At 53.3% G+C, this 27117-nt stretch overlaps 8 protein-coding genes across 8 annotated transcripts; 3 read left to right on the top strand and 5 right to left on the bottom strand.

Annotated features, from left to right (window-relative positions):
• Positions 1 to 153: 153 nt before the first annotated feature.
• Positions 154 to 2533, bottom strand: J4E83_005656 (uncharacterized protein; the record flags this gene model as incomplete). Its single annotated transcript, XM_049332574.1, has 4 exons — positions 154 to 1949; positions 1997 to 2110; positions 2166 to 2297; positions 2344 to 2533. 4 exons carry the CDS (start codon positions 2531 to 2533, stop codon positions 154 to 156), a joined length of 2232 nt encoding a protein of 743 aa, XP_049188382.1.
• Positions 2534 to 2973: 440 nt separating this feature from the next.
• Positions 2974 to 3399, top strand: J4E83_005655 (uncharacterized protein; the record flags this gene model as incomplete). Its single annotated transcript, XM_049332573.1, has 3 exons — positions 2974 to 3021; positions 3074 to 3142; positions 3232 to 3399. The coding sequence occupies 3 exons, from the start codon at positions 2974 to 2976 to the stop codon at positions 3397 to 3399; spliced, it is 285 nt and encodes a 94-aa protein (XP_049188381.1).
• Positions 3400 to 3528: 129 nt separating this feature from the next.
• J4E83_005654 (uncharacterized protein) lies at positions 3529 to 4343 on the bottom strand (the record flags this gene model as incomplete). The annotated part of the gene is made up of 2 exons (XM_049332572.1): positions 3529 to 4091; positions 4142 to 4343. 2 exons carry the CDS (start codon positions 4341 to 4343, stop codon positions 3529 to 3531), a joined length of 765 nt encoding a protein of 254 aa, XP_049188380.1.
• Positions 4344 to 4675: 332 nt separating this feature from the next.
• On the top strand, positions 4676 to 6254 carry J4E83_005653 (uncharacterized protein; the record flags this gene model as incomplete). The annotated part of the gene is made up of 2 exons (XM_049332571.1): positions 4676 to 5322; positions 5375 to 6254. 2 exons carry the CDS (start codon positions 4676 to 4678, stop codon positions 6252 to 6254), a joined length of 1527 nt encoding a protein of 508 aa, XP_049188379.1.
• A 442-nt stretch (positions 6255 to 6696) lies between these two features.
• J4E83_005652 (uncharacterized protein) lies at positions 6697 to 7452 on the top strand (the record flags this gene model as incomplete). Its single annotated transcript, XM_049332570.1, has 1 exon — positions 6697 to 7452. The coding sequence occupies one exon, from the start codon at positions 6697 to 6699 to the stop codon at positions 7450 to 7452; it is 756 nt and encodes a 251-aa protein (XP_049188378.1).
• Positions 7453 to 14843: 7391 nt separating this feature from the next.
• On the bottom strand, positions 14844 to 16206 carry J4E83_005651 (uncharacterized protein; the record flags this gene model as incomplete). The annotated part of the gene is made up of 2 exons (XM_049332569.1): positions 14844 to 15565; positions 15618 to 16206. The coding sequence occupies 2 exons, from the start codon at positions 16204 to 16206 to the stop codon at positions 14844 to 14846; spliced, it is 1311 nt and encodes a 436-aa protein (XP_049188377.1).
• A 6800-nt stretch (positions 16207 to 23006) lies between these two features.
• Positions 23007 to 24488, bottom strand: J4E83_005650 (uncharacterized protein; the record flags this gene model as incomplete). The annotated part of the gene is made up of 1 exon (XM_049332568.1): positions 23007 to 24488. One exon carries the CDS (start codon positions 24486 to 24488, stop codon positions 23007 to 23009), a length of 1482 nt encoding a protein of 493 aa, XP_049188376.1.
• Positions 24489 to 25073: 585 nt separating this feature from the next.
• J4E83_005649 (uncharacterized protein) lies at positions 25074 to 26823 on the bottom strand (the record flags this gene model as incomplete). The annotated part of the gene is made up of 3 exons (XM_049332567.1): positions 25074 to 25403; positions 25484 to 26516; positions 26570 to 26823. 3 exons carry the CDS (start codon positions 26821 to 26823, stop codon positions 25074 to 25076), a joined length of 1617 nt encoding a protein of 538 aa, XP_049188375.1.
• Between the last annotated feature and the right edge of the window lie 294 nt (positions 26824 to 27117).

Below are 27117 nucleotides of genomic sequence, written 5' to 3'. Positions count from 1 at the left end.
CGGAACATGTAGTTTAGATGTAGTGGCGACCACAACATTCGATCACATCTCACATCAACGGCAATACCAGTTATAGTAATCATAAGTGGAGAGTGCATTATTAAGAAGAAGTAGTGTAGATACTAAAAACATAAGACATAACCATCATCGAAATCATTGCGGCGCCGTATTGGTCCGCTTCATGCCTTTACCCTTTAACCGTTCCCTCGCCGGCGACTCCTTGATCATTGTCTTCGGAGACACCTCTTCAATCTCGCCAATAACCTCCCTGACCCTCACAGGCGTCCGTGGCCGCTCATCAGAATTAGTTTCACTAGCGAGCGTAGACCCCCTCGCCCTCCCAGGCGACATGCCAGGCGCATCCGTAGTAGCCCTGCGAGCCAACTCTCTGACTCTCCCCGGTGAGGCGCCTCCAGGGCTACCTAGTGTGCTGACGTCGCCTGAAGAGCGGCGCCCTTGGTGCTTAGACAGAGATTGTCTAATGCGAGAGTATTGCGTCCATTTGGTCAGTCTGGAAGTCCTTAGTACTTCCCCGACGGCTTCTTGGAGTTCTCTTACCGCATTGTTCTGCAGCGCCTGGAGCAGCACAATCGCGTTCTGGTGATCTCGGCTAGCTGTTGATGGAGACTGCTGCGCGAGGCCTGCTTCTGTTGCGTTGGCGTGCTCTTTGATTGTTTCGAGGAGGCCGCTGTCCTCTTTTATTTCTTCGGCGATGGCTGCAGCGCCCTCAAGTGTTTGGGCGAGTAGGCCTAGGCCGAGTAGTCCTTCGGATCGGGCTTCGGGGTAGAAACGCTGCCGTACGAGTTGGGCGATCGGCTTGGCTATCTGGGGTACTTGTAAGATCTGTATTTGCACTGCTTCAACATCTTTTTCGGCGTTGGGCCGTCCGAGATATCGCAGCATGGCGACAATAGTACGACCGAGCTCGATCATTGGATTCTTCATGGTAGTGCTTGGTAGCGGTGCTGACGGAGCGAGGGCTTGCTCGACGATGTGTGAGAAAATGACGGTGTCGGCTGAGATGTCTGGGTCGATGGCTTCTGTGTCAGGGCCAACAGTCTCGTACATGACTTTCTCGATGTTGTAGAAGTTGCCGGTGACGAGCTTGCATAGCATAGCTGCCGCCTCGCCTCGAACTGAAGGATCGTCCAGTACGAGCATGCGACAACACGCTTCCATGAGTCCGGCATCTGCAAGCAAAGCCCTGTTAGCCTCTGGGAACGTTAGATGTCGCATAAAACCAGCGGCAGCATAAAGAAGCGCGGGCTTAGTGCTCTTCTTGAGAATTACAATCAACCGAACATGGAGTTCCATGATCTTGACCATATCTATGCAAACCTCATCAGACATGGCCAGATTTCCGACCATGACACAAGCGCATATCGTGGACGGATATGCGCTCTCCCAAGGTGCGCGGAGCTTTGCTTCCAGCCTCTCGATAACAGGACTTCTGACGTTGAAGCTTCGAGCAAAGACATCTGTTGCTGAAGCAGCAGATAGCAGCCCAATGAGTTGAGCCATCAGAAGAACCTGCGCCTCGTCTGATGTGGTAGTATCCGCGTTTTTGCTTGTCGCGAGTTCCTGGAAGACGGCTTCGATGTCCTCTGGCTCCAGTCGGGCCTCAAACTCCAGCATCAGGGTGACAAGGTCGTCGAGAAGTTTCGGTGTTGCTATCCTTTGCTGGAACTCTGGGTCTTGGAGGTAATGTACCAGGATGGCCACGTACTCCAGATGATGGTCTTCATCGTATTGCAGTGCCACGTTCAGCAGACTCTTGAATGTCTCCAGCGAAACCTCGTCTTTGAATTGGGCGTCGCTCAGGTTGCTTGTGGTCCAGCTCAGCAGGTCCGTAGCGTAATCCAGGGCTGCTTCCGGGATTCTGTCCAGTACTAGGAAGGTGCATATTGTGGCATCCAGTCTAAGGGCAGCCGCTGCAGCTTTGCCGGGTTCTATCTGCATGAGCTGCATGTCTGGAGGATCCTGTGGCATTGCTCACCAAAATCATTACAAAGATTGAAAAGTACGGCCAAAGTGGTCAAGCGTAGTTCTGGCGAGGGAAGGCAGCCAGCGATGGCTCCGAGCTCTCTCACGGCGAGCTCTCTGTTGGTATCTTGACTCCAGTCAGACTGTTTGCGTCATACGAGGGCCTCTTCAGGTTACAGTACCATTATCAGCAACCGAGTTGCCGATGACTCTCAGGTATTGCTTTGCTACAGGGTCTTCATGGCGAACGGTAGACAAGCCACGAAGAGCATAAGCAAGGATGCCGCTGTCGCGGAACGGGGCCTGCCATCTTTCTATACATTGTCAGCAGGGTTGGCTTTGAACAGAGGCATAACATACTACGACCGCCAACAGCCGTCCCAAACAGCTGCAAGGTCTTCTCTATGGCCTCATTGTCCCCACTTGCTGCAAACGCATCGAGCTTATGCACGTAACCTGTGAGGACAGCGGTCTGGCCTGCAGGGTTGCCTTGGAGTAGGCGCTCTAAAGACGCTATATAGTCGCCAAGCTCCTCATTGGATAATGGCATATCGCAAAAGTGTGAAGATGAAGAAACGCAGTCGCTCAAAGTCGTGGCAAAGCTCAAGAGTGCATAGTGGCGGTAGAGATTGCGCAAGGATGAAACGGCTACTCGCAGTCGTCCGGAGCCGCCGTACAGGTGATGGCTACTAGTCGGATTGGTTTCAGGAGAACTCCAGAAAAAGTGCAATCAATAGTTCAGCCACTTGTTTTTTGCAGATGCGGAAAGAAACGGGGTGAGTTCCTGCGGCAGCGTCGGTCGACCCACCGCGCGGTTGGCCTTGCCTTTGGCCGGTTCCGTTGGACCCCTGGACACAGATCCCTTGGCGGCAATTGAGCGATCTGGCACCGAACATTCACCACCACAGACGTCGAGCATCACGCCCTTTCCCGCACTTCTTCCGACCACCGACCCTCGTTTAGCCCGTTTACAACAACCAATTCGCCAACATGACGCGCGCCACGCAGACCATCAGCATTGGCATGCTCCTCACCTCTGTATGCAGCCCCTTACCTCTACATATTGAGATTGGATGCTAACATGTGATAGATCTACCTCTCACTGTTCCTCCAAGTCGTCCCGCTGCCTCAGAAGATCCAAGAGGAGATTGTTCCTTTCGTAAGTCTTACCTTTACATAGAAGCGTTGGCCCACCACCTTCACCATCTCCATTGTTATTGTACTGGGCTGCCACTAACCAAACCATAGCTACCCTTCTGGGCCCTCATCTCTTTCGGCGCATACCTCCTCTTCAAGCTCGGCTGGGGAGTCTTCACCTTCAACGACGTACCGGACGCGCACAAGGAGCTCATGCAGCAAATAGCAGAGGCGCGGAAAGATCTTCAGGCAAAGGGCGTGGACGTCGGCGAAGATTAGACGAGATGGAAGAGTGGGGTGCAGCATAATTGGTATCACTTTAGGGCATAGGATGTAATATCGCAAGATATGTAATGGATGGGTATTTGAATGGCAAGATAACTGTATGGGTATTGCCGAATTCGAAGCTTACGCTGCCGCAGCAGCTTCGGCCTTCTTCTGCGCCTGCTTCAACTTCTTCTCCGTCCTCATAAACTCCCGAATGCCCACGGGTATATCGTCAAACAACTTGTCCTTCTCCGCATCATCGAACCCAGTGTCCCAATTCGTCTCACTTCCACCGCCATCGTCGTCCATACTTGTCGCAACGTGACTCGGAGATGTGTCTCCCGCTACCATGCTTCCTGTACCCTTTCCTTCCTGCCGCTGTGCCTGCATCGCCGCCCTTGCCTGAGCGCTCTTCTCGGCCCACTCTTCCATTTCGTCTCGATACATGTCCCATACACAGTTCACGCATCCAGACATGCAGCAGTTGTCTGGTTCTTCGGGTCGCGGAGGGACTAGTACGCCGGCAACGTTCTGGGACGATTTCATGATTTCCTGTTTGCGTTCTTCCAAGGCCGTGGTAGACCCAAAGATGATACGGGCTTTTGCAAATGTCTCTTCCTTCTGCGTCTTTGGTGGCTCTTTTGGCGGTTCCGGTGTCGTGTGGGATAGTGGCTGTACTTCCGACAGCGGTTTCTTCAGCATGTCTAGATCTTGTTAGTTCGAGTACCGCTGGCGATGTGGGTGAGGGTCCAACCTGCATAGAAGCCGGTGATAGGCCTGGCTTGTTCGCCTTCTGGTGCAACATAGCCTTTGTAGCGACGCTGTATCCGATTGCTATTTTGAAGCCCTATCCGCCCTGCCTCTGTCGAAGCACGCGACCTGCGCCATGTCTTCAAGCACGAAGCGCAGAGCTCCTGGCGCAATGCCAGTTGCCCGGAGTATACGATGCGATCCATTGGCCCCAAGAAACAGTGAAGAGATGAAGCAATTACACGAGCCGCTTCGTTATAACATGTCGAAGTCAGCCAGTGTTGTCGATTGCCAATTCGCAGCTGATTGAAAGTGACGATTGGCAGTTCGACGTCATTTTGCGCCGCCTTTCCGAACGTCGGCAAAAGCTGCAGCGAACGCCGACAGGGCAACAACACGCGCCGACGCGTCGCATTCACTGTTATCGTCGCATACCCCACCAGCCCATCTTTCCCAACCCGGACATATTACTACCACAAAAGCGCCCCAAATACGCGCCGAAGTTGAGGATCTTGCGAAAGCCTCATATGCGAACATCATGAACGAACCACCGGCGAAACGGCGGAGGACCAGCTCGCCCACCGAACAAGCGTCAAGTCCGCTGAGGAAACCTCCGCGACGACCGTCTTTCGCGTCGCCTACCAAAGCCAGTCTTGCGCGCAACTACCCGAATCTTCTCTCAGCATCTCCGAAGCGCAACCCAAACCGACCTGTAGCAGCCAGAAATGGCTCCGGAGGAAGGGAAGAGACCGAAGTGGAATTACCCAGCGAGAGCGACCTGCCAGAACTCCCAGGGACACCCTCACAGGATGTTCGCGCAGCATCGAAGCAGCCGCGGCGAACGATGATCTTCTCATCACCAAGCAAGCGTCCCCCGCGCGTCAAAGATCCCGTAAAACAACCTCCACCGAGTTCGAGAGCACCAGCGGTACAATCAGACGATTTCACAGGGACGGTAGAAGATGGCCCAGTGGAAGACATAACCGAAGAGATAACTCAAGAAGTGGTACAGAAGAGGCAGACTCCAGATCCAGAAATTGAGAGAAGGAAACAGGAAAAGGCGCGTCTACAACGTGAAGTAGAAGAGTTGGAGTCTCAGGTGTCAAGATGCGTCGAAGAAGTCGTGAAAGAGCAGCGCCGCAGTCCGGAGGATTCTCTGCGGTCTCCAGAGCGCGACAGCCTGAAGTGAGTCCAAAACGCTCCCATGATAGCCAAACTGTGACTGACACAATCCCAGGAAGTTCATATCGGATATCAGCGGCACCGTTACAGAGCCAGAGAAGCCCGCACCAATATCAAGTCTGCTTTGTTCGTTCCTACCATTCGCCGCCCTCTCCGTTCCTCCCCCACGGCCGAAACAAGAGGAGAAGCCTGTCCCATCACATCGCCCGGTCGAACTCGCAGATCCCTTACCATACCTCCAAATGTTCACATCCCTCAACTTCTCCACACAACTCAGCCTGCCCCGCGGCAAGATATCCCCCACATCACGGCGGGTCCATCAGCAGCATACCATCGACATCGCCGGTCCACAGAAGCTGCTCACAGCCCAGGTTTCGATTACCATTGACGCATTAGCGAGTGAGATTATCGAAATGGAACTTCTAAGAATCTCGCCGTGGGCTGAACGTGAGCTGGGTACATTCATCCGGTCGAAAGCGCCAGAAAGAGATCTGGGTAATGCGTCTTGGGCTATGGACTCGTACTGGGAGATTGCGAAGAAGCGGGCACAACACTGGCACAAGTGCGAGACTGCGTTTGCGCATCTACTCGTAGGCCGGACCTCAGACGACGCCGAGAACGCACAATCACGGCCGCAAAGCAAGCCCGCGAACACTATCACGCGGAAGGACTTGAGCAGGAACTTGGGTCGTGATACCCTGGTCTTGCAAGACAAACACGTCCTCCTGAAGCTCAACTGGCAAATCAGCTTCGATTGGACAGGCGAAGCGGAGTCGGACGTCAGCGTTGAGGCTGCCTTTCCGCAAGTATGGTCTGAGACAGACGATGGCGGTGCGGCGTTTAAGAAGATACCCCAAACTTTTGCTTCTCTTGTTCGTACTAGAGGCGCTTTTCAGGCTACAAAGGTCATGGTAGCTCTATTGTTTTCTCGGTAGAATGCATTGTTTCGATGAGGCCTGAAGGTATTCGCCATGTTCTACGTTGATGTACTGAAAATGTGAGTATAATGTATCCGTCAGGGTGTGCTATGGGTGGCATAACTCGAAGGACTCCGTCCTTTGTCTTCGTCAACTGCAGTCAAAATTTTGGCAACTTATAAGCGTTGCTCTACTGTCGCTGGCAGCAAGTCGAGTTGATGTAACTCGGTTCTCGTCATTGGGTAGAAATTCGTCACTCGCCCATGGTACGTACCATCAACGCCCACGTACTCGGCACCCTTCATATGCAGACCCAGTCCCCTTTTTATTCTCCTATCCTTCCAATCTTTCTCTAGCATAACACACCGCGAATACCTCCCAGCTCCACCTTCACACAACTTCCACCACCCCAAACACCCACGTATTCCTCAACCCCCATCCCCCCCTCAACCACACCAAAATGGCCGAGCGCAAAACCCTCCAAAAATACTACCCATCCGACTTCGACCCCTCCAAACTGGCCCGCTCAAAGAAATCCTCACTCCCTATCAGCACCGTCGTAAACTTCGCCTGCCCTTTCCGCAGCATGCGCTGCCTCTCCTGCGGCCACTACACCACCCGTGGCAAAGTCTTCCGCAACAGCCCCAAACACATCTCGCCTGAAACATACCTGGGCGTAAAGATCGTCACTCTGCACTGTAAGTGTCCCGGCTGCGGCGCGGGAATCGTTATTGAGACTGATCCTAAGAATATGGATTATAGGATTTTGAGTGGGGCGGTGAGGGGTTTTGAGGCGTGGAGAGACGATGAGCGCGCCAAAGATACTGAAGAGCAGCGATTGGAGAGGCTTGAAGCTGAGGGACTTGATGGAGGCGATGAGAAAGCGACTATGGAGACGCTGGAACGGAAGACTGAGGATGCGAGGGTTGAGGTTGCTGTTGCGGATGCGTTGGATGAGATCAGAGCGGCGAAGGCACGGAGAGAAGGGATGGATGCGAAATTTGCCGCGGCTACCCTTGCGCCATCGCGAGGAGTTGAGGATGCGGAAGATGCGGAGATTGCGCGCGCTGTCTTCAAGGGGGCGAAGAGATCTTCGCCGGATTCTGGATTATGTGAAGTGTCGCTGCAAGTGGAGTTTGCAGTGTCTAGGCCCGCGAAGAAGGCCAAGAAGGATTTTACGAAGACGTTGGGGATTAGGAGGAAGATGGATGTCTAAGCTGGTGTGTACCCTACACGTGTCTTCCACGCACATGCTTCATCCTGGTATGGATTCCAAAGGACAAATGATCGCATATAGGCAATGCCAAACATAATCATCTGTGAACTTTACGCCGCTAATCGCTATCTGCCTCCGAAAATATTACAGGAAGGTCAAAAACACGGGGTATTTCGGTAGGAATATCACGATCCCTTCGTATTCGACTCTCAATCGAACGCTCAATGCCTCCCCTCACAAATCGCCATCGTATGCTGCGCATGTTTGGTATCATCAACCACAAATCGATATTGAGCTGCCACGTTCTTCCAATTCTGCAGCCGAAAATTGGTGGATCGTGAGGTAAAGTCTTGAGCAAATGGTGGCGAACAGATCTTGGATTGATTCTGCTTTTAACGTCATCGTTATCGAGTATCATGAACCACTGTTGCGCCATCGATATACACATGTGTGTGCGGTTATAAGCTGAAGAAGAGTTGTCCAGGCGACTTGCAAGGCCATTGCCGATATTAGCATGGGACGATTTGACTTGTGTAGTAACAATCTTGAGTAAAAGTTCTTGCGGAAGCATGAAGTAGTCCGGGAATACTCGAAGCGATGGATCCAGCATACCCATCATACCAAATACTCGATCTTGCCATTTCGAGCATACTGTTCCCCGAATCAAATCTTTGACAGATCCCCAGTTCATGTATGTAATGCCTCGGCTTCGGTTGATGGTGTATATCCGATTACACCCTTTATATTCTTCATCTGTCAAATCTTCGTCTCGCTCTGTTTTACGCAGACAGTTCCAGGCTGATACCAACGTCCTCCAGCCCTCGTAGAATGTGTCCCATGAAAGGATCTTCGAGCCAACCCGTACATGAACGACCCTACCGAGTACGATTTCTTGAGTGACCCATAGTCTCGACCAATATGCTAGACGTGCGAATTGGCGCAATAAAGGTATTGATTTACGCATCTCCTGCCTGCTCACGAAGAGCTTCGATGGGATATGCCGGCGCGAGGAATAGCTTTCTTGGATGATCATGTCCATGAGATCGTCACTTCCTTCGAATCCAGAACATAGCCAAGCCTCAACGACGAAGGCTGCGCTATATATCTCTGCCATTTGATTGACCTGGTGAACCTTTTCTTCGTTTTTTTCTTGATCAATACAGATCTGATCGATCCAGATTGGAGCCAACCCACGATCTCGTTCTAACATGTGTGATCTCCTGAGCGCATAGTGGGAGATGGGTACCTCCAGGAACTTACGCATACGGACGCTTCGCCGAACCAAAAGCCAGTCTCGTTTCATCTTTAGGTAGTTGTACAAATTTTGGCGTATGGAAAGCCAGCCTCGACATTCGGAGCTTGTGACAAAAATGTCCTGCACTGGCAATTCGGGGCCCCAAGTGTACGATAACGCGATGAAATCGAAAGTTTCTTGGAAAGATGCCTCGTATATAGCTTCTCTTTCCTCTGTGCTAATCCATTCGCTAGAAGTACGTGTAGCTACCACCTCACGGTAACGAGTGACAGCCTCAATATGTCCACTGAAGTCGACGTTCTTCATGGTGATTTGGATAGGGCTCGACGGGTCGACAGTTCGTTCGATCGTTATGAGGCGTATCTCCTTGTCTTTGAAATTCAGCGGAGTGTGTATGAAGCGCACATGCTTCGGTGGCAGTTCCATCGCTGTGGTAAGAGTGCGCGCGAATATTCGCAAAGCTGTTGAAACGACATGAGCTTTCGTAAAAGGGTGTCTTGTAAAATAGTAGACGAAACCGGGTGCGACCCGATTTGCAGCGTATGGGAATCTCGTGCTGTAGCAAAGAGCGAGGATCTGTGGGATTCTAGGTTAAAGGGGCGGAGAGTGGGTTTAGGGGGCGGAGTAAACACTCTTAGCAGCCTGAGGCACGAAGGCGGCTGGCCTGAACATATTTCATGCCGTAGGCGATGCGGGCATAAGCCTGGCGGAACACGATACTCGATGGGCTGGATTCGGTGCCCTTGTATAGAAGCAACATGGGACTCTACCTCACATTATCAGTAAAGCCAGTTGATGCGTGCATCTCCATGTGATATCGATGCATCGATGCGCTCCTTATCTGCTCATAGAGAGAGTGATGCAGCGCAAAACCTCGTTGTTTTCTAAGCACCGGAGCTACACCGGATTAGGCCTAAGAGCTGTTGCGGGAACACCTGGGCATGTTCGTACACATCCAGTCCATAATGATAGCACCAATAAGGTCAAGAAAGTAGCGAAGCTATATAATCGACTGAGATGTATATCGCTCCAACTTCAGTCATTCACCATTACAATACGCCCAGACTTCTGCATATCTTCACACCCTAGATGTCGACTCATCACGATCACAAACATTTGAAGTCTACTAAAGCTCTTCCCTCCTTCCCCATGTCTCACTCATCAACTCATTATATGCATACGCGAAATGTCCCCCATTGAGATACCATACCTACCATGCGCTGTAAGCGATTCATCATCCAAATGAATCACCTCCACTACCCCCCACACACCGGTAACACAACTTCGACCCTCACCTCTCGAGCTCCCTAACACAACATAAATTCTCCGACGCAAGCACTGCAGGCACTGCAAGCAACCCCCATCACGTCCCACGCGTCGTGCGACCAAAGACTCGACAGCAAAAGCCCGGTCTGAGCCGGGTACTCACACCGTGAGCTGCATGGCCGCTGGATGTCTGGTGCTTGTGGGGCGAAGAGAACGCATGGATGTGAGGTGCAAGGTGCAAGGTGCCGATGCAGGAAGGAAACTGAGCTTCGAAGGGCTTGGGCTTTGGGCTTTGGGCGTCTGTGTTGCTTTTGTGTGGGATGGCCGTGCTGGGAGGAGATGCTGATGTGGGCACGATGACGAAATGTTGGAGTAGGCCTTGTCGACGTGTTCGGACTCACGATGCGATGACGAGGCTGAGCTCATTCTCCCGGGTCCTGGCCCGTAGAGTAGAATGGTAAGAGTCATACTTCGCCAACAAACCTTTAGACTATTGCTGCCCAAGACCCGATCTCCGCCCAAACCTTTCTTCTTCCTCTCCGTCCTCTGCTACAGACGCAGGAAGCCGACCGTAGAATATACTCGGATAGATGCCTGCGAGCTTCCACAGCCATGAGTCCGCCTCGCTAGCCCACCGCAGATCCATGTTTCCTCGCTGCATCCTCGTTTTCCTTCGTACGAGCTCGCGGGTTCGGTAGCTAGCTCCCTATGCCATGCCATGCGGCCATCCCAGCGTCGGGCATCGCCTACGTGCGTTCCATATGCGTTCTGCCTAGGAGGCGAAGTCGACGATAATAGCGTTCCGAAGTCTGTATATCGCGCTACCTGGTTCATGCATGTTCGCAGCAAGATTTGGAGAGGGAAAGAACATCGTAGCGTATGACGCGTGAAGAGAACCGTGGAAGGAAAAGAAGACAAGTCGTCGTCTAAAGCGCTGGGCACTTACCAGCCAGTGGGCTGTCCCGGACGCTCTTCTCGTATGCCCAATGACCTGTGCTCATGGGCTGATCATGCAGCTTCGCGTGGGATGCCGGCGAGATGGCACACTAAAGGCAAACCTTGCTAATTGGGGGTGTGCAAAAGACAACCATGGTCGATCGTGAACGTTCGCCTTTGTTAGTACGACGCCAAAGTGGGAAAAGCATAGACAGAGGCTCAGCTGTCACGCCGTTGGAACTGGTACAGCGCACGGAGAGGCTGAGCAGCGAAACGCTCTGGGCAACTGTCGGAGACCGCCTAGTTGCATATGCGCCCTTCGGAACGCCTACCCGCTGTCAGTCTTACGCCTGTCCTTCTTGTGTACACGGCCGGGTGTGAGTGTGCTGTTGTAGCTTGCCGTGAGGAATGTGTGACTGTGAACACCTTTTCTCGGGCCGGTCGTACGTGTACGGGAAGCCGCTTGTGTCTTGGGCGGAAACACGGGAGCAGAGGCATGTCCAATTGTTCGTATGGCGGATGCAGCAAACTCAAACGCAGTGATACGCTCGTAGATGGGGATGTCTGCAGGTGGCTAGATGGGGACCATCGTTGTGTTACTTGCGTTGTCCAAGGGAGCCCGTTACAGTAAGGGGCGTTCCGAAGCATTGGACTGGGCGAACACATGTCGAGAAGCGGCGCAATGCTGTACCACTTGTGGGGATATCGTGCTAGCATTGAGCAACGATCTGATCATGTTGTGGAAGGTTTCTCGCAAGTGGCTGATGAGGCAGACTTGGGTGGCTATCGTGCAACCATGCAGCGCCATTGCATGTTCTTTGTGCGACTGACAAAGTTTGGCATCGCCCTAGGAGGAGAAGGAAATATGCGGAGATGCTCGCTGGTACGGAGATATTGAATATCAGTGACTTGGAGATGTATTTCCGGTGTCCACGAGCGAAAACGCACCGGTGATGGAAGGTTTTGGTGTCATGACTTGGAACGACGCCTTTTCTGGTCTGGAGCGATGAACACTCAAAGTACTATAGATGCGCAGCGCCACGGACAACCGCATCGGCATGGAGGCATGCTTTTGAGACGCCTGCCTGAGAAGAAGGGTCGATCACGTCGAGATGGACGTGCTCAGCTAAAACAACGAAGGGATTCCAGGCATCAGGTTCCAGCAACACAGCACAGACTGGTACCCGCAAGGTGGATGTTAATCGACAGACCCGACAGTTTGTCGTGAGACGGAACGGTGACACCGACAAACAACAAGCCACGAAGCTTACTGCGCGCAAGGTCCGCTCCTTACTTTGAGGCCTCAGATCGGCAATCCCTACGCAGAAGTAAGTATCCGGTGTGCAGTTTACCGAACCCGTTCGTCTATCTGTGACGCCGCACCTGGCATGTCACATGCTCACAAAGCGAAAGCGAAATCGCGCCTAAGCAAAAGCCAATTCGAGGTACTTTCGGGGCGCACGAAAAAGCATGCTTCTGGGGTGCGTACGGGTGTCGGAAGAAAGAAAGAATTGATGCAAGTACGGTATACGGTAGCAAGGAATGCCTCAGGCAAGTATTGGCGAACAGCCACAATATCCAAGAGCCGAGGGACGATGTCATCCCGTACTGAAGCGAGATTCAACGTCTGCCAGGCTGGGTTTCGTCGATATAGCCCCCATATGAGCTGATAGCAGATCTTTGATGCCGTTGAGTGACCAGGGCACTTCTCCCTATCGCCTGAGACGGTACCCAAGGCCGTTTTTGCTGCTCAATGTCGACTAGCTCTGAACCAAGTTATGGTGGCTGTGGAAGCATGCAATTCACCCGGCGAATGGGGAAAGACACTTTCATCGCATCAATAAGTCTGGACCAGGTTTTTCGGTAAGACGTTGAGTGCCCAGGTCCTTCATCGCCACACTTGCGCATGCTGGGTCAATAACGAACGGGAAGCTTGTCGCATGCACAAATCTGACGAGAGGCCCGCGGGGTGGGATGCGTATGATGCAAAAGGATGGGGTTGAGGGATTTCTTCCTGGAGTGTGGCTAGCGGCAGAAGGAAACGACGCCCGCGGGCTGGGTGATGATTGTTGCCACACACCAGCCGCTGGCCTTGGCAGGATGTCATCCTTACACCAGACCTGCTCCGTCAGCCATTCTGCACGTCACTCGACGCCATTACCCGCGCGGTGCTTATGCGAAATGAGTGCGTATTTGCTGATTGCTGAAATGGCTTCGGTAGCGACGACATTTTCCTTTTTCGATCGCCTCGTCACGCTCGTCAGATGACGAAGGATTGGCGGCCGCAAAAACAAAATCTCTGCAACGGTGCCCTTCCATGCTTGCTTGGGTGTCGCGATTGGTTCCATCAAGAGATTCCGGTGACGCCTCACTGCAAGTGTAAGCGGATGTACACTGTACGCGACGTGCTAATGTGTCTTGGGAGCATCGGTAGCCGATACGACACAAGGGCAACGGAAGCTGGAGGACGTTTGGTGGTTGACTGGAGAGAATCAGCCCTCCTTGGAGGCCAGCTGACCGGCCACGAAGCGAGACAGGGACCTCGAAATGGCGTTCGTATGGCCGAGACATGTTTACTGCTGCCTGCGTGTCATTTCGTGGTATGCCTCTTGTGGCAGTAGGATCCGATCCAGGAGGACAGATGCCGTGCAGGTCCAACAGCATGTCAATAACAACACTACACCATCTCAGCCACGAGTAGCTTAGCATAGCCTTCGCCTCGCCTACCTCCATCTAGAGTACATCGCGTGGCCTGAGGAATCCGTTTAGGCGGCCGCCTGTCTCCCAACAAAGATCTGCGCTAAGGGAATGACAGAAAGCGCAGAGATGAGTCTCGATCCTGCATTCAGGTCATCAACCGGCCACGACCTGCATCCGGTATCCGCTCTTCTCCATCCATAATTCCCCTTGGAAGTGCGCCTAGCAATCTTACACATCGGCTTAGCCTTTTAACAGTTAGGTTGTGGAGGCAGGGCGCAATCCCGGCGTGATAGTCCCCGTCGAGTCAAGACAAGCTACTGCACACTTGCACGCTCAGCACGCAGATGGCCATGCACACATCGGTCTTGGTGGAACCTGTGATTTGCTGGTGGCGGTGGGCTTACAGCGACCATCGCGATGGAGACTTTGCGGGTGCATATGGATGATGCCCAGGCCGTGGGGCCTAGGTGGAGTGGCTAAGCAGGTGGTTGGTTGCGAGATGGATTGCTCGCGCAAGTGTATGCATGTTTTGGGCTGGGTGCAGAACTGCGGCAGGGTGGCTGCAGATTGATGCGTTGTGTGAGTGGGTCAACAACGTTGGTGTGGTCGATGCGCACATTCGGTGGGAGCATCGTGGACAGAGGCATGGACTAAGGGCAGTGTCAATAGAGCGTATTCAGTCAAGTGATGAGGTGCGAAGATGTGGCTTGTTTAGTCTGCTGTACGACTCTCGTCGCAGCGACCGTATGATATGTTTTTGCATTTGTTTGAGTTTGCTCATGGCAAAGATTTGTGTCCTTCTTTTTGGGACCTGCTACCGTACATTGTTGAGCTAGTGCTCTGGTATCTCTTGATGATGGGAAATTCGAACGAACGTGATGGCAATGAATCTCTACCGATCCAACGCCCAACAAGAACAACTCCGGGAAAATGCCTAATGACCCCACTCCTACTATACGTGGCGGAAACCGTTGAGATAGCCACGCCAGAATCAAACGCCGTGCCATCAAGGCGCCGAGTTAAACGTAGTAACCAGATAGTTCTAAAGCCCAAGACCGGAGTATCATCCGGACTGGTCTAGTTTTGAAACGCCAAAGAAAACAAACCGCACCAACACCGAACGAGAAATCAATCGCTGTTCGTGTCATCGTGACTTTTTCGAAAATTGTATAAACACATCGTGAAGAAGCATATCGTAATAGAAAGGGTCCAAAAGTCCAGGAAAAAGGGTGGCTTAGTAGACATGAACCGGAGCCATCATCGATGGCTGGAAGGACACATGCTTGACCAGGTTGGCCGCCTGGATGAATGGCTGGAACCACGTATTGGCAGGTGGCTGGGAAACGTATTGTTGTTGAGGCTGCGGTACTCGGGAAGAAAACTTGGGGACCTGAGAAGAGGAAACGTGTTGGTACGAAGATGTTGAGGATGCGGATGAGGCTGATGAACAAGCGGAGAAGACCGAGTCGTTGTCCGAGTTTGAGCTTCCAGATGAGGTGGAGTGCTGGAAGGGTGATGGTGCGTAGGCTGAGCCAGGAAGAGCAGCAAACTGGGGGACTGCGGGAGCCTGGTAGTAGGCGTTGTAGGCAGCATCCCGGCTGTAGTCTACGGGGCTGAAGGGAGGAGAAGACAGAGGCGTCGACACAGCTGACTTGGTTTGGGTGAAAGCTGAGCATCGGAGGATCATCTCACGAATCTCAGGAATGGTCGCCCTGTTGGCGGGGTTGAACTCGAACATGCGCCTGAGGATGGCGTCGAGCTCGGTGGAAACGGGAAGAATGGTCCTCAGGAACTTGGGGTCCTTCATGAACGCACGGAAGGTGCTGTCCTCGAAGGATGCTCGCTTCCATGGGTTGCGTCCACAAGTGAGGTTGACAAGCATGACTCCCAGACTCCAGACATCGTTGGGCGCTGAGGCGTAGCATGAGTAGGCCTTGGGTGCTGATGTCTGACATTCTGCAAAAAGTTAGCACGTGACTTCAGATGAGTCAGATCATTTCGAACGTACCTGGAGACATGTAGAAAGTCGAGCCGCATCCAAAGTCGGAGGTGACAGCGTCGGTAGTGGCAAGTCCAAAGTCGGCCAGTTTGCAGGTCATTCCTTGGTCAGTGACGAGAACGTTTTCTGGCTTCAAGTCCCGGTGGTAGATTCCAATAGAGTGGCAGTATTCCACGGCATCCAAAACCTGGAGGAAAGCGCGCTTGGCCATGGCATCGTTACCAACGTACTTGCCCTGCTCGGTGATGTTGGAGAACAGGTCACCTTCTGGGCAGTATTCAATGACAACGTATGTGCAGTCAGGGGCGTCCATGATCTTGACTAGCGAGACAACGTTGGGATGAGCGCTGGCCTGGTGGTGAAGCTGAATCTCTCTTTGTTGGAACTTCCTCTGGCGAGGCTCGAGACCAACCTTGTTGAGTGCCTTTACGGCATATGGGACGTTGGTTTGGATGTCCACGGCTGTGTACACCACGCCATAAGCTCCTACACCAAGAATGCCGGTCAATTGAAGTCGTCCAGCAAGAAGTTGACCTAGGCGGTCTTCCGGCGCGCAGAATCCATTTTGGGTTGGGGAAGCAGGGGGCGTCGGGTACATATTGTGAGTGGGAAGGGTAAGAAGTCCTCGTAGGTCCAATGAAGGCCTCAAGGACGATGTTAGATGATCCGGAAGATGGAGGTTGACCTGGTCCGTGTGGAAACAGCAAACAGTCCCGGATGGAAGAGTCAGAAAGAGAAGGTATTAGAGAGTAACCGGATCCGGCAAGTCAGGTGACTTGGAGGTTGCGACGGTAAGGTGAGTTCAAGCAGTCGGGTGAGGAGTGCTTGTCAAAGACTGAAGAGGCTGTTGTAGTTGACGAAGGAATGTGTTGGGAGGAGGGTAGAGTAATGTGAGGAGGTAGTGGTGGTTGTTGTTGTGGTGGTGGTAGAGGGTGAGGCGGGATATGATGTATGTGTATGAGAACGGCTGGGCAGCAGTGATAAAGAGAGGCTTCCTGGGAGGGCCCAGGTGGCTATTGGCTGACCTGGAGGCCCCGGTTTTTCGTAAATATAGGGAAGGAGCGGCGCTATGACGAAGAAGGATGGGGCTACAGAGCGAGTGCAGGCCATCAGCGATGTGTGCCATGGCCTCCGGCACGCACATTCAGACGCTAACGTGTGGTTCCACTCGCGCAACCCACCCTGGCTCCATGGCTCGTCTCAACGCGCGCAGGGAGGCGAGAGTGAAAGCGGCCGGGGGCTGCAGTGGTGTGAGCCGTCTTTACCCAGTTGGACGCTAGGCCGTGTCCAACAAAGACAGTCATGCAGCTACCGAGCGGCCGGGGCGTGTCCTTGATTCACCTGAATCATGCCGCCTGCGACTCCGCTGCTCACCGGGCGGCTGTGACTTGGGGCGAATCAGACGCCTGTCAGCGCAGAGAGGGTGACACACAGGCCTGCTCTCGCCGCGACAAGTGCAGCAGCCTCGAGGCACCAGAGGGAGCCATGCAGCGCGCGATGTGCACCATGGTGCAAGCGGACCCGCGCGCTGTGTGTGTGGCGCGAAGGCAGCTCGGCCACTCGTGTCCATTCACTGCTGCCCTCGCTGCTCGCTCCACACGCGCTCGTCAGCTCGCAGAGAGGACACTTGTCCAGGGCGCAATACGGGCGCCCCGTCTGATTCGCTGCCTCCCCCAGCCTCTGCTCTCGCGCGGCCCCCTGATCGCAGCATCTTGTCACCGGCCGATTAGACGGCCCACCAAGGCTCCAAAACGCCCGCGCCTCGCCCCAAGCAGATGCAGCTATGCAGTTCCTTGCCTAGTGCTGCTTAGCCTCCTCTGCAAAGCCTGTCCAGGCTTACGACGTCTCGAAAAGCCGCGAGCGCACGGGCGGCGTTCGATAGTCTTCGACTCTTCGCTGGCTCCGAGGCCCATGACGAATGCAGCCCGCCCAAACGACGATCTCGCAACGCTGCGGCACTGCTCTGCATCTCTGACTGTCATGCCGCCAGTCGACCTTTCGTCCCGTCTGCCTGAACCCGGTGCTGTGTCTAGAGGACGGCACAGTGCCTGTCAGCAACCCGCGGTCACGTTTCGGGTTTCGTGTTGGTGGACCTGTTTTTCTTTTCCGGCGCTTCTGATCATCGTTCTTTGTCCTTCAATCTGAAGCCCGTGGCCGTGGCCGTTGCTGCGATGCGCAAGGGCGAGCTGCTTCCAGCTTTGGGGACCGCCAAAGAGCGTTGGCGATGACACATGGCACTTGATGCCCGATCGGGCCCAGTCGATCCCACCACCGCCAACCTTGTTGCGCCGGACTTCGCCCTGTTTGCGTAGCCACCTGCCATTGGCCTGACCAATATATTGCTTCTTGACGATGACTAACCGAACCGTTCGCCATGAGCAGCGAGCTGGCCTCCCTGTCGCTCGGCTCCGTGGGCAATTTTGTCTGGACAAGCTGGGCCCGCCAGTGGCACGCTATCGTCCACCAGAATTTTCGAGACTGCTCCGCCTGGCCAATTAATGCGGAGATTATTTTGTGTTTTTGTGCCAATCATCATTCGCGCCCTGCTAGACCTACGTGTTGTTGCAATCCAGTCATGGCCTTGTGACCTGGCAGTCACCGCCTAACGATGTCTCGCTGTTCCACCCACACCGGCCATTCGCTCAGCTGTTGCTGTCGTGGCTTATTGCGCAATATGTTGGGGCGAACTTTTGTTCATCTATGGTTTGCCGGTCGTAGCAGCTCCCAACGAGTAGAAACGGTAGAACGTCTTCCAAGGCTTCCAGATCGAGGAAGCAGAGCATTCTACCGGTTCGTATCTCATCCCGTATCCATGCCCGTTGAAGGGATAACCGACTCGACTTGTCCGCATATGAGTCGTAGGAGCTGGGATGTGTGCCAGATTGCGATGCTGACCCCAGCGCAAGCGAGATAGCCGTGCAAGCACCTGCAGCTTCCAATTCTTTTTCTGCTCTCCGGCGTCATCCGTGCAGGAGCACAGAGTCAAGCCAAGTCCGCTTCCCGTAGGCTAAACTTACGAGCGGGAGTCTGTGAGTGTAAGGGACCGAAGATCATGTCCTGAGCGAAATTGTTCCTTTGCGGGTCAATATCATGGCTGAAAACTTTGTTGGTATTCGAGATGAAGGAGCCGTTCCCAAGAGCATGGCCGCGGGTGAGAGCTGAGCCGTTCGATGCGCATGGTAATTTGTCAAGACGCTAGCAATCTCTTTCATAGAGCGCATATTTTGTGTCTTGGTGAATTGTGAGCGCGCTGCATAGTAACATGCAGTTTGCAATAGTGCAACCCGCAACAACCTCCATCCGTCAACATGCCGTCGTTTCCAAGCATCGTGCTGTCTGCTTTGATCCGTCCGACCCGCCGTAGGCTGCTCTATGCGCGTTTTCGATCCCGCTGATTCAGAATCGTGCATGCTTTCCTTGCCGGACAGGCGTTCTCCACAAAGCTCGAGCGTTTCAGTGGAGGTGGTCGAGAGTCGCAGCCTCCAGTGCTTTCACCGCCAAATGCTGACCAGCGCGAATTTCAGGATAAGCCCGTTATCGATAGTCATCGATAAGACACCCGCCAAAACTAAAATGCCCCGCCATCTCAACCTCCTGCGCCCTCAAACTCTAACGGCGGCAGTGTGATCAAGGGAACATCCAATCGACATGTGGTGCCCACCACAAGTGTCTCGATGGCTTACAGATCCTGCGACGTGGCGTCTGCGGCTGGGGGCAACATCAGGCGACGCCAGTGACGATACTACCAGATCGACCACCCACTTGCAGGCCCAGTCAGATCCAGACTGTGTGGCCACCTGAAAACTTTCGTGTGGCCAACGAATGACAGCACATCAGCCTTGTTTTCCTCGTGCCTACTCAGATCTTGTTTGGTCCCGCCGAAATTGGTAGGCTGTGGCAATTAAGAATGCTGGCAAAGACATGCTTTGCGGCTGTGTACATTTCGATTGGCCGAGCAAAACGCATGGCAAAATATAGTATACACCGCTCTGAGTCGGTCCGAAGCTTTCCTCGTCGATCTCCAGGCCGGCGCAGGCAGCAAACGTTTCGTGGTTACTAAGGAAGGACCAGACTCCGCAAGTCTCGCAGCGCCATGTCGTTATATCATTATGCATTGCGGGAACTTCACCCTGGCGGCGTTCTGTTCTGACATAACAAGTTTGGCTACGAAGTGGATATCTGTCTGTCCTACGTTGTTCTGTAAGGTTTACGGAGGCCGTCTCTGTTAGCTGATGATCTTCTCGGGTTAGCTTGCGCGGCTTCATTCCAAGGTTGCTGATGCCTGCCCAGACGTCATCATCGGCGGTCGGTGATGCAAGACCCTGTTCATCACTTTATTCTGATACAGCACGCTGAGGTCAGATCTCTCATCGTGCTTCCGAAGAAATCGCTTTCCCAGGGTCCGATCAGCGAGCACATGCATACGCAGGTAGCAACGACGTAGGAGCCCACTTCAACGAAGATTCGGGGTCAGGCTCGTCATTCTAGAAACGTTCTTCACATATCGACCAACATCATCACAACTCATCAAAATATTGTTCCCTGCTGGTGCCTCAGCAACCGGAGTATATTCCACATGTCTCGCGTCTTTAGGTCACCCGCCCACACACCCCCTTCACATTTCAGTCCCAACAGTATATGCAGCAATAACGACGCACCGGAAACTTCGTCAAGCGGCTTCATCCAAAGCTTTGAATTCAAGCCACCCGTGTGCTCCACCATGGTTCATTGAAAGGAAACTGGAGTCTCCGTCTGGGGCCCGGCTCGTTGGCGAAGCGTGAACTCTAACGCGTCGCTTACACGACCCTATACTGGTCGCACGCGTGCGTTGCGAGTAATCGAGATGGATGATGAAACACTCAGCTCTAGCAGCCCTCTAGTCGGCGGTAACTATCCACCGAACCAAACTCTACACTCTGGCAGCCCAGAGGAGATTGGATCGGCAGGGACGTCGGACCTTCTGCGGTTCTGTTGTGTTGTTCCATGGCTTTTCTGGACGAGTACAGCCGCTCGCGTTGAGCTTAGTCGTGGTTATGGGGTGATTCGATCTGAGGCTTTGAGGGTCCCGCAGATCACAGCGGCCGCGAGTAATCTGCGAAGTTTCTTCCGCAGTAAGGTCCGACTACAGGGCAGAACTCCGGCGTCGAGACGCCGTACAGCGTATGCATGGTGAAGTGGTCAAAGGCGTTGAGCATGTTCGACGCAAAGCCCGAGAATTCGCGCGCAGTCGGGTTTTGCACTTGGCGTACGCAGCACTCTGTCTGAGTGAGACATCTCCGGTCACGTGTATGTGAACATCGCCATCACGAACATGATGCAGGCGCATGAGAACAATGCGGTCTCTCAGTGACATTGTTTCTGAATGCGATAAGTCATGTGAGCTACTCACACCATTTGCCACATCACGAAGCAACGACAGCCTCGTCAGCACAAATCTTACAACCTTCAATGTTTCGCCTTCCGTATCTCAGTAATCACCTGATGGGCATCTTCACACAATACCACGGGCATATAATCTTGGCTCTTAGCCTTACCAGCTCCATCAAGCCCAATACCCGCGCCTGCCCGCCCGTTACTCACATGTTTCGCCATCCACCACGCATTGACAGCCTCATACCCAGCTCACACACAAGGACGACCCTCGCGCGTCAGGAAGCTGGGCGACTATACCATGTCATGTATACATAGCCACGGGATCCTCGTCTGCCGCCTCGCACAGATGGGTCTGCCAAATGCCGTGTCTCCACCGCCTCACCAACTCACTCGCCTGCTTCCTCGTCGCTGCTCCACCTACCCGTGGGCCAACAGCGCAAAACATAAGATGAAACAAGCCTCACCTTTTACAAAATGTTCTCGCAGTGTCGGCAGTGCAGAAACAAGCTGCTACATCTTACAGCCGCAACGCATTTCCGACTGCATCCTATCAGCTGACGACATGGAGTCGGTCCTTGCATCGTGAGACCTGATAGACTGCCTTGCTTTGCGTTGCGTGTTCAGCGGAGAAACAAAACGAATGCGAAGATGCACCGCGTTGTGCTGACGAAGTAGATTGCGCCGCCAACACTCGCGTCGCATGCGCGTTACGCCCGGAAGCTGATCAACACATTGACTCATCACCACTAACTTCCATCTTTCCAGTCCACCATCATTCCAGCCCTGACCTTTATTTTTGTTCGCAGCTCGTTCGTTCGAAAGATCCAGGGAGCGGCACGGGTAGCAAACTACTGCAGGTCATCGATGCGGTTGCGCGGCGCTCGCGGGCGGGGGTTAGGCCTAAGAAAAGGTCCAGTCGCTCTCGCCTCATCCTTTGGGGGCGACACCAGCGCTTGCGTGATGCGCTTTCGGATGACTTGGGCCACTCGATTGCGAAGACGCCATGAATAGAGGCGCGCGTATGTGGGTTGGGGTAAGCAAAGTACACCTAGGTGGGTGAGCGAGTTTCGTGGTCTGGCCGCCTGCCGCCGCCTTGCTGATGCGGATGCGGAGGGAGGCGGTTTGGGCAAGTGGGTGGTCTGGAAGTAGGCGCTGGTGGCAGACGCGTGGGTGCGGCGAGGTGCCTGGCGACCAGTTTAGCAACCACCATCTTCTTGTGGTTCTGAGACGGTGGTCTTAGGGGGTTGTTGATGGTGGGTTGACTCAACCTTGACGGAGGGATGGTTTAGAGCGGAGTGATGTCCGTAGACGCTCGTGGCAGATGTGTGTTTACGGCGTGGCTTTTACTATTTACCGCTGCTGGATGCATGTGTTAGGTGTTGATCACATTGAACAAGCCGAAGGATTCAACCCTAGGATTCAGAACGCCCGATCGTAAGGGGAGTCAGGCATCTACAAGGCAAACCGACGCGTTGACGCTGGTGACAGCCTCGCAGGCGCCGATGTTTCATCGCCGGAAGGTCATGATACGGATCCACGGTATTACTACCTGACTGGGTTAATATCTTGTAAAGATAGAGTCCTCGCCTTGATGAGCCTAGGAATCAAGGGAAACGCAAGTAGAATTGGGTGTTCTATAATATACACACAAGCCCTGACAGCAAGTAGTTGTATATGACGACAAGAACAAATGGAGCACACACCTACATAACATTTTAAATTTTACTAACCAAGGAGCGTACATGGATTCAATGGTCTGCTAAGTTCTATGTGAATACCAATGGAGACTGCAGGGTGGTTGATATTTCCATTGTATGTTGTGCACATACGAAAGAGTTGGCAACATCCAAGCTACAACATGATATCATTCGCACTACTTGATATCCAGGAAAGCTCTTCGCACAAGCACACCCAAAAGACATGATCTGAATGATCGTGCATGCCGAAAGTGAACGAGTATGTGAGCAGCTCATAAGTCAAAGAGTGCGTCCAAGATCCCGAGCACAACATTGTTCACCACCCCCATCACGAACGTTCTGACGGCACACTAAAGCCGGTGAGAAACTCCTCCTCGAACCTGTTGTCCAGACCCCCTATAGTCACATCGGTTTCGGATGCTTCGTCATTGGCCGCGTCCATGTCCTCCGCTGTCTCCTCGGTTCGGGATGCTTCATCTCTTGTCGCGTCTATGTCCTCTGTAGTCTCATCGGATCGGGTTGCTTCATCTCTGGCCGCGTTCATGCCCTCTGTAGTCTCGTGGGTCGCAGTTTCTTCAGCGGCGTCGTCAACGGAGTCCTCTTCATCCGCGCTCTCCCCACGCCTAAGACGATCTTGGTGCTCTTCCCTGACATCCCTCAACCCCTCCTCTCCGAACACCCTACTGCTGGTCCGCCTCAGAAGACCCCTCAGTTTAAGCGTGAGTTTCGGCCGTTGCGTCTCTTCTTCCACGAGGTCATCAACATCCTCTGTCTGGACCGCTGTGGCACTGCTGCGGCTGCTGTTGCCCTCACTTTTGTCTTCATCTACTGGGTCGGGCTTAACTGGAAGGCCGAGGTATGTGTTGACATCGCTCAGTATGCTGCCCCGGTAACGACTTTGCGTGTCTCCGGTATTGTTCATATGGGTTTTGAAGTCAGGATACGTCTCGCATAGCTCTCCCCACGTGGTGCTATCTCCCGGAACGTCGTTCCTGTTGAAACCGCCGCCACGGGGTGAATCCTGTGCGCCGATATAGTGGACATCTCGCTGAGACCAATGAGAGGCTAGGGCGTCGAAAAAGAGTCTTTGGAGTAGTTCCATCCCGGCGGAAGCCTGACTGTGGCGGTCTTGTCTTGGAGGAGGCGGGGAGCCAACAGACGGTCTTCTTGCAACAGGACCGATGATCGCGATACGACGAAGGCTCTCGGCGGTGGTGTTAGCGCAGATGTACGCAATATCACTCGCTCGAAGTAAAGATTGTTTCGCGTCGGATCTTGTGGACCGGGCAAGTGGCTCGACGAGGTTGTACAATTCCCGCATACCGGCTTCCCAGTATACATCCGCTTCGAGCTTAACCCCGAGAAGGCAGGCTTCAGCATGTGCTCGTAGACTCCGGTAACCGGTAACAACTGTGTTCGGACTGTGTATGCTCGAGTTCATATACAGAACGAAATCGGCAAAGGCGTTGGGAGTGATGGTTGGGAGATGGATTTCGGAAATCTTTCTGTCTGCGGCGATGATTCCGTCGAACATGCTTGAATGTCGTATTAGAAGTGCTTTGGGTATTTGCCAGGTTCGTTTATTTGACTCTGATCCGACGATAATCTTCATTGTGCCTGCAACTTCTGGAGCACTTGTGACGGATGGATCACCGGATTGGTATGGACGGGTGGTTTCGGGCTTTAAGTTGAGTGTCTTGTGATCCGATCTGGCGGTGCTTATGTAGCGTCTATTGTACATATTCGTACTTCTAGCGGGAAGTGCCATATTCGCTGGCTCGGCGTGTGCGCTTCTTCGTTGGCCGATCATTGGCGAGGTGGGAGGGGGAGCGGTGTAGTATCTGTGATGTGCCGGGTGATGAACGTTTCTATGATATGTAGGCTTTTCGGGTGCAAGTGACGGTGCGCAAACGGACGCAATATCGCGTGCGCACTCTGGGTGACTGGCGATAGTGAAAGTGACCCCAATATAAGCGTTGCGTTGCTGATAAAAGTGAACGAGTACGGATGTGTGCAGTAAACATGTGATGGTAACGGAATATGATAGACGAACTTGTTGTGATGATGAATGTGTCAGGGAATGATACATCGAGAAGTTGACTTATGGGGACAGCGCTGGTCCTGGCGACATGGGCAACAACGACCACATTCCATGGTACTGCGACCGGGCGAGGGTCACTCGCGATTGCCGTAAGAAGTACAATATCCATTCGAGCGGAGTATGGAGTATGCATCCGGAAATGAAGGAACGAGAGAAATCGCAAGGTTAATATGCTCGCAAGACACGGACAACGACGGCTTAGAGTGGAGTGTTGGAAGTGAGAGCATCGCAAGGTAAGGCATCGTTGTGGCTAAGCCGTATCAGGCAACCACGACCTTGCACATCCATGACTGATCACGCAAGCGCCTTCCCATCTACCTCGACCATCACGACCCTTGATCCCACCTGTTCTCGCTCCAACCCACCCGTATCGCCCCTCCCTGCATAACGCTCACCAGCACGCCATTTCTCACCGAAAGTATAAAATACCCACGGTACGGGCGCGAAAGCAAGAGCGATAAACGCAAGTAACGAGAAAGACCAACCCACATCAAGCTTCTGATACATCTTATGCGAGAAGAGGGGCGCAAGACCGCCGACGAGCGAGCGCATGACTGAGCAGGCGGCCATGCCAGATGCGGAGTGGACTGGGTAGGCGTCTAGGATATATGTGCCTGTGAAGAACTAGATGAGAGTTAGCAGTTATACACCAAGTCTTGAGAGCCAACTCAAGACGATACATGAGTTGAGGAGGATGAACTTACGATAGCGCTCATGGACCCAGCACCAAACACCGCCGTTCCGATCAATGGCGCAATCCAGTGCACACCATACTGAGCCGTCCAAGCATAGATGAACAACCCAATACTCACAAGCGGCCACCAGAAAATCATGGGTAGCAACCTGTTCTCCGGTCTCGCGTCGCCCTTGAGTGCCTTCCGCTTGACGAGGCTGTCACTAATTGCACCGCCTCCAAGCATACCAATGAGGTTACCGACAGCCGTACCGAGATAAGCAAGGCCCAGATTTTTGGGCGCCCATCCGTAAGTCTCGACGAATGTTGTCGGGATGGTCGTGTACAAGATATATAGGGATCCGTATCCAATAGCCGTGAGCAGCGAGGTAAAGAAGATCGGTCGAGACAGGAAAAGCATGCGTAGCGGCATGACCATCGCCGTGCGAAAAGCTACCAACTTGCTCGTCCCAGCGTCCAAATCAGACTTGGCCCTTAAATCCTTATTTCCCGTGTGTTTCCGCAACTGTGCAGCTTTTCGACGGAGTAGAACCGGTTCATACGTCTCCGACAAACATACCATGCTGAGCGCCGTACTCACCCCACCCAAAATAGCAGTAAGATAGAATATCCACCGCCACCCTCTCGCAGCGTTGAGGTAGCTACCCGCTGTAGGACTAATCGCTGGACCGAGATTATACGCCAATCCTATCAAGGCCATGACCCCCCCGCGTTTCTCTTTCACCCAGAGATCACCGATGCTAGATGGCGCGAGGGCGAATACGCTACTACCGCCCACGCCGGCGAGGAAGCGGAAGACAGCCAAGGTGCCTAGAGAGTTGGATCGTCCGCATGCGAAGGTGCTTACCGTGAAAAGCACGTTACATCCGTGGTACAAAGGCAGTCGGCCGTATTGCTCCGAAAGGGGACTTATGAGAAGGGGACCGAACGCGTAGCCTAGGACGTAGATACTCAGGACGAAGGCAGAGAGATAGGCATCGGTTGATGCGAAGTCTCTTATGATGTCTGGCATTGCTGGCGCGACGACGGAGGACGTGAATGGTCTACTTGAAGTTAGCGGGTTGTTATTACAATATGAACGAAGCAGGATACTCACGATACAAAACACATGATGAATATGCAACCGATATTGATGTCCTTCTTCCACGAGAGAAAATTCCTGGGGTTTGCCGCATCGTCGTTGCCGTGCCAGTCGACGACACTCAACTGTCTTTCCTTGCTACGTCTGAGGGTGCTGGGTGTGTCTAGCATGTTGGAGCCCGGGCTTGTGTTGTGGCTGTTGTAAATGCTCGGTAGCTCTTCACTCCTATAAAGCTCCAAAGCTTCTTTTCGTGTGGAACTGTAACTCATGACGTTCGCCGGAGGGCAGGAGTGGATTGGAGTAACGTAGTGGGAGCAAGGAGGGGACGGGAAAGCCGAATTGGTCTGCGTTTGAGTAACGTCGTTCACGTGAGGCGTCTTGACCAGCCCTGTGATGGGGTTACGAGATGTGACGAGCACGTCATTCAGTCAAGATGAGTTCACGTTTGAAGAGTTGCCGCTGCCGCGTGGAGGACGCTAACACCCCAGGGCTTTTCATTTCCGATCTTCGCAGAAGGAGCCATTCGGAGTGTTCCCAATTCACACTGGCAAGTGGAAGGAAAG

This window comes from Alternaria metachromatica (genome assembly GCF_023757995.1).
Source record: "Alternaria metachromatica strain BMP 0045 chromosome Unknown scaffold_11, whole genome shotgun sequence".
NCBI lineage: Eukaryota > Fungi > Ascomycota > Dothideomycetes > Pleosporales > Pleosporaceae > Alternaria > Alternaria metachromatica.
Note: the sequence above shows the minus strand (reverse complement) of the source record. Positions and strands in the feature narration are given on the sequence as shown.